The sequence below is a fragment of the Ranitomeya variabilis genome, chromosome 1, assembly GCF_051348905.1.
Source record: "Ranitomeya variabilis isolate aRanVar5 chromosome 1, aRanVar5.hap1, whole genome shotgun sequence".
Lineage (NCBI taxonomy): Eukaryota > Metazoa > Chordata > Amphibia > Anura > Dendrobatidae > Ranitomeya > Ranitomeya variabilis.
Window position 1 is genome coordinate 366,123,305 of NC_135232.1, and position 12,344 is coordinate 366,135,648.

At 48.3% G+C, this 12,344-nt stretch overlaps 1 protein-coding gene across 3 annotated transcripts in view; it reads left to right on the top strand.

Moving 5' to 3' along the window:
• LOC143759897 (uncharacterized) overlaps positions 1–12,344 on the top strand; it is a 200,576-nt gene that overhangs the window by 148,626 nt on the left and 39,606 nt on the right. For all 3 annotated transcript variants that reach the window (XR_013212246.1, XM_077248988.1, XM_077248989.1), the window contains one exon: positions 6,471–6,598. Coding sequence is in view for 2 of the 3 variants with exons in the window: in XM_077248988.1 (XP_077105103.1) it covers positions 6,471–6,598 (128 nt within the window). In the remaining variant the exon portion in view is untranslated. The remainder of the gene's footprint in view (positions 1–6,470; positions 6,599–12,344) is intronic.

The window sequence follows — 12,344 nt, forward strand, 5'->3', positions numbered from 1 at the left end:
TAAAGGGAGCTATGTGAGGACTCATACTCTATTTATGGAGCTATGTGGTGGCTCATACTGTATATAGGGAAGCTATGTGAAGGTTCAGACTGTATATAATGAGCTATGTAAGGGATCATTCTTTATATGTTGGACTATGTGAGGGCTCATACTGTATATAGCAGGCTATGTGAGTGCTAATAATGTATATAGGCAGCTGTGTGAAGGCTCATACTGTATTTAGGGAGCAATGTGGTGGCTCATACTGTATATAGGGAAGCTATATGAAGGCTCATAGTGTATATAGTAGGCTATGTGAGGGCTCATAATGTATATAGGGAGCTATCTGAGGGCTCATACTGTTTCTAGGGAGTATGTGGGGCTCATAGGGTATATTGGGAAGCTATGTGACGACTCATACTGTATATAGGAGGCTATGCGAGGGCTCATAATGTGTATAGGCAGCTGTCTGAGGGCTCATACTGTATATAGGTAGCTATGTAGGGGCTCATACTGTATATAGGGGACTATGTAAGAGTTCATATTGTATATAGGAGGCTATGTGAGGGCTCACACTGTATACAGGAGGTGATGTGCTATGTGAGGGTTCTTACTGTATGTAGAAAGCTATATGAGGGTTCTTACCATATATAAAGGCTATGTGTAAGCTCATACTGTATATAGGGAGCTATGTGGGGACTCATACTGTTTATAGGGGCTATGCTAGTGCCCGTACTGTATATAGGGGGTTATGTGAGGGCTCATACTGTATCTAGGGAGACTATGTGAGGGCTCAGTGTATCTTTGGAGGCTATGTGGGGGCTCATACTGTATATAGGTGGATTTGTGAGAGCTCCTGCTGTACATAGTCTATTAGTTCGGCCTTCACAACAGTCACAGTCTCTCATGTGGTTCCTTGGGAAAATAAATTTCCCACCCCTTCTCTATTATGCATAGCACTTTGTTATGTATAGTGCTGTACATAAGGGGAAAAAATTGCATTGCGTTCCACTATCTCTTTTCTTTTGCATCTACAGATGTGCACCAGAACACCTGTGTGTTAATCACATGACCTATCACATGATCTATAAAAAGGGATCATGTGACATGTCATGTAATATATTGGTTTATGCAGGGCCCATGTCTTCTAAACTGCCTGGGGTCCTGGCTACTCTTAATCTGCCCCTGTATGCCACTGTGTATTATAATGAGATATACTCCCATGTGAAGTGTGTATGTTGCACATATTATGTGTGTTATAAAAGGTTCCTATTTCCCAGAAGGAAGAACGATGAATAAGCATTTTGCTTGCTCATTGGTGCACTTATGAACTCTTGTACTCTATTTGCTGGTCAGGGTTCTGAACCTTAGACAGGAGACTTCCGAGTCCTTTGCAAACATTCTTACTTCATGAAAACCCCACAAAAAAACTTATTTTCTCCACTCCCATCTTGCACCTCTGTGCAAAATAAGGTACATTAAAATACATACATTATTTTAAGTTTACTTACATTACTAGACACAACTGTTACCATCTTGGGAAGCTATGGATGCATATTTTCTAAGTTAAATATGTTGTACATCTGGTAGATTTGACCTTGTGGATTAAATGAGTTGTCCACTACTAGGACAACCTCTTCTTGATCAAAATATTTGGTTCCCATAAAATAATAAAGCTTATATTCACCAGCCGTGCTGGCGACGTTCCCACGGTGTCGGCATTCTCTCTCCCGGAGCTCCCATGCAGTTGTTGTGACACATGACATCAGGGCCCAATCAGTGCTGGTGTCACTGTCCCAGCCTTGGGACAAATCGAAAATGATGAGGAAATCTGGGCTGCAGCTGATCTCTGGCTTCCTCTTCATGCTCAACTTGACAGGAGGCGAGGATAGTGACACCAGAGCTTACTGGGTGCCGGCGTCACATGTCAGAACAACATTACGGGAGCCCCAGGAGACCGAGTGCCGACACCCTGGGAACTTTATTATTTTATGGGGGCCAAGCGATGGGTATGAGAAGAAATTGTCCAAGTAGTGGACAACTTCGTTAAAGTTATACCAATACGCATCACAGGGGAGGACACCGAAAGAAGAGGGCTCCTGTGCAAGTACAGTATATGAGCCATTTTCAGTCCAATAGTTCATCATAATGCACCCATTCATATGTCAGAAGCTGGTTGCTGCTTTGGAGAAGGAACAGGGCCCTCTTTAGTCCATGTGCGGCTGCACAGTTTGAACAAATGCAATGTCCGCTTATGAAGCATGAGTGTATTTAATTCCTTATATCTGCCCAAAATGGACAATACACGATATTGGGCTCTCAATGGTCCAAAAAGGGATGTTCTCCGGCACCAAAGGAAAATAGTTCAAACTTAGCCTTTAATCATTTAGGATTAAAAGAATGGGAGAATGTGCATGTATTAAAAAGTAAAACCCATAATGCTTGCAATTTTTGGGTAGAAAAACCCTTAATCATATCTGACAGCTTGGTGTGGGGTACTGTCTTAAGTAGTAAATATTGTGGGTGACAAAGCAAATGGATCCACATCTGTAAACATCTACTATGTAATTGTCTAAGGGGTACTTCCGTCTGTCTTTCCCGGATATTCATTGGTCGCGGCCTCTGTCTGTCATGGAAATCCAAGTCGCTGATTGGTCGTGGCAAAACGCCCACGACCATTGCCACGACCAATCAGCGACGGGCGCAGTCCGACGGCAACATGGCCGCTCCTTCCTCCCCGCAGTCAGTGCCCCCTCCATACTCCCCTCCAGTCAGCGCTCACACAGGGTTAATGGCAGCGCTAATGGACCGCGTTATGCCGCGGTGTAACGCACTCCATTAACTCTGCTATTAACCCTGTGTGACCAACTTTTTTACTATTGAGGCTGCCTCAATAGTAAAAAAATCTAATGTTAAAAATAATTAAAAAATAAAAAATCATCATATACTCACCTTCCGGCGCCTTTCCCACTCCTCGCAAAGCTTCGGTAACCGCTCCATGCATTGCAATCTCGCGAGATGATGACGTAGCGGTCTCGCGAGACTGCTACGTCATTATCTCGCGAGACCGCAATGCACTCTTCAGACCGGAGCACACGATGAGCGTCGGTAACCGCTTCCTGGATCCAGGGGCCAACGGAAGGTGAGTATATAACTATTTTTTATTTTAATTCTTTTTTTGTGGGCATGGGATATCATGCCCACATTGCTATATACATGGGCTGCGCAATATACAACGTGGGTTGCGCAATATAATACGTGGGCTGCACAATATACAACGTGGGCTGTGCAATATAATACGTGGGCTGTGCAATATAATACGTGGGCTGCGCACTGTACTACATGGGCTGCGCAATGTACTGCGTGGGCTGTGCAATATACAATGTGGGCTGTGCAATATAATACGTGGGCTGTGCTATATACAACGTGGGCTACGCACTGTACTATGTGGGCTGCGCAATGTACTGCGTGGGCTGTGCAATATACTACGTGGGCTGCGCAATGTACTACGTGGGCTGTGCAATATGCTACGTGGGCTGTGCAATATACTACATGGGCTGTGCAATATACTACGTGGGCTGTGCAATATACTACGTGGGCTGTGCAATGCACTTCGTGGGCTGCGCAATATACAACATGGGCTGCGCAATGTACTATGTGGGCTGTGCAATGTACTACGTGGGCTGCGCAATGTACTACGTGGGCTGTGCAATATGCTACGTGGGCTGTGCAATATACTACATGGGCTGGGCAATATACTACGTGGGCTGTGCAATGTACTACGTGGGCTGCGCAATGTACTACGTGGGCTGCGCAATATACAACGTGGGCTGCGCAATGTACTATGTGGGCTGTGCAATGTACTACGTGGGCTGCGCAATGTACTTCGTGGGCTGCGCAATATACAACGGGGGCTGCACAATATACAACGTGGGCTGCGCAATGTACTACGTGGGCTGTGCAATATACTACGTGGGCTGTGCAATATACAGCGTGGTTGTGCAATATACTATGTGGGCTGCGCAATGTACTACGTGGGCTGCGCAATGTACTACGTGGGCTGCGCAATGTACTACGTGGGCTGCACAATATACAACGTGGGCTGCACAATGTACTACGTGGGCTGCGCAATGTACTACGTGGGCTGCGCAATATACAACGTGGGCTGCGCAATATACAAGGTGGGCTGCGCAATGTACTACGTGGGCTGCGCAATGTACTATGTGGGCTGCGCAATGTACTGCGTGGGCTGCGCAATGTACTGCATGGGCTGCGCAATGTACTGCGTGGGCTGCACAATGTAATGCGTGGGCTGCCCAATGTACTGCGTGGGCTGCACAATATACTGCGTGGGCTGCGCAATGTACTGCGCGGGCTGCGCAATGTACTGCATGGGCTGCGCAATATACTACGTGGGCTGTGCTATACACTACGCATACATATTCTAGAATACCCGATGCGTTATAATTGGGCCACCATCTAGTGTGTTCCATAATTGTACATATACTGTATTTTTCAAGCTATAAGACGCATCCGAAAATAGGACACACTCAAGTTTAGACAACAGGAAAGTAAACATTTCAGAGGAATAAAAATTTCATGATAATCTGATATGTAGGAATAGGGTGAGGTAAGACTTGGGACAATTTTCAGGACTTTTGCCTTATACAATTGGCTTAGGTGAGCACATACTCTTGCCTTCATTTGCTCCTTTATTAGGATATCACCCTATGGCCTTTGTGCTCTCTGGTCCTTTACAGTTTTGTCCCAATTTCTTAAATCTAAATGGAAAGAATTCTGTACTCAGCAGCACCACTAACCTCCGATGTGTATGGATCGCCCTCCCCCAGGTTAGGGCAATGGGGTACTCGGCACTGGGTCCTTCAGTACTCTGCGGGGATGTCACGGTAGCCCGACCCGGTCCGTGGCCTTTTGAGGGGCGTCCAATAATGGAAGTAGCTTCTATGATTTTGGGAAAGGTCTTTAAAGGGATAGTTCGTGACACCACCTGTGGTATTCGGTCAGGGCGACCGACGCTGCTTAGGGGTCTGCTGGGGTGATGTGATAGCAGCTAGATGGTATACCTTCCCACAGGTGAAGTGTATCCTCAGGGCTTCCCAGAAGTGTAGATGTGATGGTGGATGATGTAAGGCACAGAGAATAACGAGGACACAAGGTTGCAGTCTCTTTACCTTTACTGAAGACTTCAGCATCCACAGTCCAGGGTACAGACCACAGGGTAGGCAGAGTCCGGCCGGTCCGAAGGCAAATCCAGAGTCCCCTTATCCAGGTAGAAATCAGTAGCCTTCCTACTAGGCCTGTGTGTTGTAGTACCTACCTGCTGAGCTTCTCGGTAAGGTCCTCACAACTCTTGTAGATGTTCTAGAGGTTATTTCTTCCTCTCTGTCCCCAGATGGTGTGGATAGGACAAACCCGTATGACTGATGGCCTGAGGCTTGTTTATAGGGACCCTAGAGACGCCCCGACCCCCACAAGTTGCCACTGTGTCTTCTTAGGTATTAAGGTCGGGCAGCCAACTTGGAATTGACTGTCCTGCCGGTCTCTGAAGTAAAGCGTAGAGACAATTACTCCCTCGGTGTTCTGGCCACTGGCTACGCGCCTCAGAAGGAGGCAGCCTATTTCAGGGCAGAACTCCTCCTGGTGTTTTCTCCTTGTGCTATGACTTCGTTTCTCACCCTCTACAACACAATTCTCTTCGTGTCCGTTCTTAGGATGCTGCTGTACGTGGGGCAGGCGCAGCTCCGTAGCTTTCTGTCTAGCTAGGCCTCTGACAGGATCCCACCCCTGTCAGGGACCCTCTGTCTGCAGCTACGATGTTCCTCCTTTCCCCCTGTCTGCCTGACAGGTGTTGCCTGGGCAAAGCCCAGCCAGCTTCTCTCTGACTTTCTATCCAGCCCACCAGTTTTACCCTTCTGTGAGGAGTGCCCTAGTAGATAGGAGCAAGGCTCCCCCTGGTGGTCTGGAGTGTGAAGTGTGGTGTATGGTTTGTGATACCTGGTAGGAAGATCTCCTTTATTACCATCATATGTAATATCACTCCCCCTGGTGGAGGAATGACATTACTGCAACGACCAGGGCTCTGGGGTGCTGCATGTAAGTGAGCGGTACCAGAGAATCCCTTTACGCAGCATGCTATCCCTTTACTCAGCACCTAATTTTGTCTAGAGTATGACATGGGGTAATAAATCTGCATCCAAATCTGCGTTTAGTTGTGATTGTGTTGCATAGTGAACACTTATATTTTTCCTACGAAGTAGCACATTTGATAAAAAATTATCTACGCTTATATTTTGAGAAAATGAATTAGAGATTTAAAATAATAAGATTTGAGAGTCCACAGTGGTTGATACCTTTTAATGGCTAACTGAAAAGATGGTAACAAATAGCGAGTTTTGCTCTAGTGGTCTCTGCTGGGAATAGGAAATGTACCTATAAGATGTTGATCGTCTCCTCCTTCCTTTATTTTGTAGGTGAGAGATCGGGCCATTCATAATATTGTAAAACAATGCTCAAAGCTGGAAAATCTGACTCTTAGCTCTTGCTTACAAGTGACAGATGTCAGTCTAATGGAAATCAGCACTTATCGGCCGACAATCAAGTAAGAAGAAGAATTTATTTATGTATGAATGTCCAAAATGTATTTTCTGTGCATGATAAATGTTTTGTTTATGCCTTACAATTTTACTGAAACGATAGCTGGATCTATGTGAACAGAGTTTTCGTTCTCGACGATATTTACTAATGTAGGGAAGCATAGGCTATGAATGTGACAGATTTGGTTTTTAAAGCTCTTACACAGTGTCTAATAATCGTATTTAGGATTTTAGGTGGTAGTGAGAAGTCATTCCAACTTTGGTATCTTTTAGGAGCTTTTAGCACTACGAGACCACAACTTTGTCTGTTTTTAGTACCTTATACTGTATACAGTTTTAGTCAAAAATTTTCAGACTGACACAAATTTGGTTTCTCACAAACTTTGATGCTTCAATTTTTATAGCGGTAATTTGCATTAACTCTAGATTGCTATGAAAAACGAGCATCTAAATTTAAAAAAAATCAAAATTCATTGCCATGAAAATTCCATTGGAATTCAGCCCTGCCACAAAATGACCTGCTTACATCATTTAAGTGATCTTCCCATTTGCTCAGGAGAAAGTGTTAATAAGGACAAGGCAGATCCCTCTGCCATGATTGAATTATAAGGGCAGACTGGTTGTTTTAAAAGTTGGTTGGCGATTGAAATCATTGTCCTCTTTTAACCATGGTTAACAAATGCAGCATCATTGCTGTGCATCAAAGGGGCTTAGCAGGCAAGTAAATTGCTCCTTGTAAGAGTACCCCTAAATGAACCATTTATTGGATCATCAAAATCATCTAAGAAGGAGAATCTATTGCTGCAAAGAAGGCTTCAGAGTGGAGTGCCCCCACTGCCGCAGGGCCGAGGGGTACCCGGTACCGGGCCTCTCTGTCTCGGTTCTGGGGTTGTCACGGTGGCTAGACCCGCTCCGTGACCCTGCTGAGGGGCGTCCAATGAAAGTGGAGAGTGATGATGTTGTGGTGTGGTGCAGGTCGCGATGAATAACGAGGACACCAGGTTGCAGTCTCTTTACCTCTTTACTGAAGGCTTCAGGATCCTCAATCCGGAATATGGTTAACAGGGCTGTCTGAGACCGGCCGGTCCGATGGCACCTCCAGAGTTCCCTTTGCAGGTGGAAATCTGTGCCTACCTTCTAGCGCTTGTGTGTTGTAGTCCTTCCCTGCTTAGCACCACGTGATAGTCCTCACAACTGTTGTGTCTGTTTCTGAAGTTCCCTCACAACTGATTCTGATGTTCTTCTTCTTCGTCCCCCAGGTGATATGGCTAGGACGCACCCGTATGACGTGTAGGCCTGGAGGTCTTCCGGGACCCTAGAGTCGCCCCTCTCCAACTGTTGCCCCCTATGTCTGCTTAGGTGATTTTGGATGAGACAGCCCGCCTATAACTGACTGTCCTGCCGTAGGTTTGAAGTAAGGCCTGGAGCTCAATACTTCCTCGGCGTTTCCGGCCACCAACTACGCGCCTCAGTAGGATGTTGCCTCGTCTTACAGCACGACTCCTACTGGTGTTATCTCCTTGTTGCGTTGATCTCGTTTCTCACTCTTCACAATAAACCTCGCTTCTTGTCCTTTCTTGGGGTACCGCCGCAATGAAGTGCAGGTGCGGTCCCGTAATGCTCTCTCTGTTCGCTAGGCCTCTGTCAGGATCCCACCCAGAGGCCAGACTGTGAAGTGTATTGGTGTCTGTGATACCTGGTCAGGTGAACTCCTTCAGTGCCATCAGACGTACCAATACCCCCCTTAGCGGCGGAGCATCAGTACTGCAACGACCAGGACTCTGGGGCGCTGCACTCCCCCCGGTTAAATCCACTACTCCTGGACTGGGAAGAAAACAACAATACATGTCAGCAAAAACACATACAATTTTTGAAATGCAATAACAAGTAAATTTGAACAGAGCTTCCCTTTATGGGAGGTGAGGACACTTGAACGTTACAAACATGGTTAAATATTTTAAATAACATACTATAAATAACTTCTCTTACCCAACCGGGTATTCTACTTAGTGCAACTTCTGAATAATAATTTAACTTTGCCTCTAAGGACATATAAGCTGAACCCACTAAAGGCTTACTATAAAACACTACAAGGCTAATCAACTTTTCTTCATTTTCCAACTTTACATTCGCAGGACCGCCTGTCTATCTGCCCCAGGCCTACTGCCTCTCTCTCTGCTGCAGGACCGCCCCATTCCTCATCCAGGCCTACTGCCTTTCTTTTTCTATACACAGTATAGGACGTATCAACCTTCTCTCAGTTCAAGATCACTGAGCCATCTCTGTATGGCTCCTAGGAGGACTCACCGACTAACCCCGTACGGGTTGTAGCAGCAGGAAAACACATGGAAAGTAAACAATTAACTATGTACATTCTCGTGGCATCGAGGTTTATTCCTCTAAGTCTGGGGGTGGTTTCCGCGGGTACTGCCCACCACCTACTACCACATAGAGTGCGTCCGCACCCTGGATAGGGGTCTGTGTACTCACAGTTCTCCTCGGGGTGATGGTCCGCAGGCATTTGGCACACAGGGAGATCGGAGCAATGACCGCCGGTCCCGGAGAATCGCAGGATGGTGGCACAGTCACTTCTGGCTTGTATTTACGCACGTGCAAAGCATACCATCCTTTGTCTCCCCAGTGGCGGGTGTATCGAACGCGGTCTCCCGGGTAAAGATCCCGACCCGGGTGTCCCTCGATGAGGTGCGCCTCCACATCCCGCCGGTTCACGAATACCTCCAAAGCGAGACCGGGCTCTTTGATGAAGCCCCAACCTCCCTGCATCCGGAAGGTGCTGATGACTCCATGGCGCTGTGGGCCCCAGTCCTCCTCAGCCGTCTGTCTAACCCGCATCTTGGCCTGGAGCTCTTTTTCCCATTCGGCCCGTCGGCGGAGTTCTTTCTTACGGGCCCACTCCTCCTCTTGTCGGCGTAGTTGTTGGCGATACTCCCGCTGGCGGACGACCTCGATGCTTTCCCCCTCCGGTTGAGCCTCTCCGGGGAACCCGATCAAGTTGGTGGTAGCGCGGGTCCACTTAAAGGTCATCCACTCACCCTGGAGGTTCACGGGCTGTGCAATGGGCCGCAAGGGGACAACAGCGGTTTCTAGCGTCTCCCATGGCCTCTCACATTCAAGGCGGCTACACACCCGTCCGGGTGGTCGTGGTGGAGGGGAGTCTATGTCAACAAGCAAGAGTTCCTCGGCCGCCCGGGCTGGGTCCATGGCGCCATCCGCCTCCGCGGCGCCTCCAGCGTCAGCCTCCTGCTCCACAGATTGTGGTATCAGCGCTTGGGGATGACGTGGCCCTTCACTGGCAGCGGCTTTACGCCGACACAGACTCCGGAGTTGACGGCATAGCTCTTCCACTTCCGCCCCGGGGATTCCTTGGTCCTCGCAACCTAGCGAGAGCTTGCTCGGCTCCCATTGGCTGGGACTGGTATGGGCCTTCTCCCCCTCTTCCGGGCGACCTCCGCTCGCCATGTTGCCAATCCGACTCTGTCTCACGTCGTCCAAGGCTTCTGGCTTTCCCCCGTCCGGAGGGCGGTTCCTTTTCCCGCCACCGTCCCAGACTAGGAGGCGGACCTTCCTCATTGATGGGCATATCTCCCGAACGTAGTAGTACCTGTGAGGGGCTGGCTTAACCTTCGCGCCATTCTTCCAAGCGACTCCCACGACGACATGCCCCACTCTTCCTGTGCGCCACATAGTGTTGCAATGGCGGCGGTTTTGGTGGGAATTTGTGGCAGCAAGGGCAATACACAGTCTTTGCAATAAGTCACAGTCCAAGCACAATAAATCTCAGTTCCAAGGCACACATGACCTGATTCTTCAGGCTTAAGTAGATCCTGTTCGTGACGCCAAGTTGGAGCGCCCCCACTGCCGCAGGGCCGAGGTGTAACCGGTACCGGGCCTCTCTGTCTCGGTTCTGGGGTTGTCACGGTGGCTAGACCCGGTCCGTGACCCTGCTGAGGGGCGTCCAACGAAAGTGGAGAGTGATGATGTTGTGGTGTGGTGCAGGTCGCGATGAATAATGAGGACACCAGGTTGCAGTTTCTTTACCTCTTTACTGAAGGCTTCAGGATCCTCAATCCGGAATACGGTTAACAGGGCTGTCTGAGACCGGCCGGTCCGATGGCACCTCCAGAGTTCCCTTTGCAGGTGGAAATCTGTGCCTACCTTCTAGCGCTTGTGTGTTGTAGTCCTTCCCTGCTTAGCACCACGGGATAGTCCTCACAACTGTTGTGTCTGTTTCTGAAGTTCCCTCACAACTGATTCTGATGTTCTTCTTCTTCGTCCCCCAGATGATATGGCTAGGACGCACCCGTATGACGGGTAGGCCTGGAGGTCTTCTGGGACCCTAGAGTTGCCCCTCTCCAACTGTTGCCCCCTATGTCTGCTTAGGTGATTTTGGATGAGACAGCCCGCCTATAACTGACTGTCCTGCCGTAGGTTTGAAGTAAGGCCTGGAGCTCAATACTTCCTCGGCGTTTCCGGCCACCGGCTACGTGCCTCAGTAGGATGTTGCCTTGTCTTACAGCACGACTCCTACTGGTGTTATCTCCTTGTTGCATTGATCTCGTTTCTCACTCTTCACAATAAACCTCGCTTCTTGTCCTTTCTTGGGGTACCGCCGCAATGAAGTGCAGGCGCGGTCCCATAACGCTCTCTCTGTTCGCTAGGCCTCTGTCAGGATCCCACCCCTGACAGGGACCCCCCTGAATCTTCCCCTGCAACACCCTCTGCCACAGGATGTTGCCTGGTTCCAACCCAGTCAGCTTTCTCTCTAACTTCCTATCTAACCCCCAGTTTTACCAGATTGTGAGGAGTGGCCTAATACATAGCACCCTTAGCTCCCCCTGGAGGCCAGACTGTGAAGTGTATTGGTGTCTGTGATACCTGGTCAGGTGAACTCCTTCAGTGCCATCAGAAGTACCAATACCCCCCCTTAGCGGCGGAGCATCAGTACTGCAAGGACCAGGACTCTGGGGCGCTGCAAGAGCTCCCAAGAAAGTACAGCAAGTGTGAGTGTAATGACCAGGCCGAACGTTCCCTGCTATCCACCCCCACACGGTGTCCGCAGCCGAAGGAATTATGACACACACCGGTCTTGGGGATAACAGTTGCTTTTACTTCAGCAGGAACGGGAATTATAACTTGGAACAAATAATGAAAAGTCTCCCATGGGTAGTCCATGGTAATTACAGTTCACGCTTAGATGCTGAGATGTGATTCAGGTCTGGAGCTTTAAGAGCACTGGACAGTGACTTTTGATAGCTTACAGAAGGAGGTAGATGCAGCAATGAGAGGTTACAGACCTGTACTCGGGGTTACCTCCACAGTGTGTCACAGTACATGCACAAGTACTTATAGGTGAATGTAAAAACTGAGGTGATTCCAGTCAGAAAGACTTTAGAATGATGTCATTTATAGGTGAATGTAAAATCTGAGGTGATTCCAGTCAGAAATACTTTAGAATGATGTCTGTAGAGGTTTTAGAGGGAACCCAGGCTCTTAGGCCTGCAGGAGATCTTGTAGTGAAAACAGCCTCCACGTGTGTTCTGCTCTCCTTGAGGGCATCCCTCAGACTAAAGAACATTCTAGACTGGCCTGGAAAACAGCTCCTCCTATTGACCATGTGACTAGGAGCTGGCCAATAGGACACCGGATTCACATCTCAGATCCTTACAAAACAATAATTATGAGTCATAGTACACTTTCACCATTAAATGACACCAGAACACAGCAAATGAG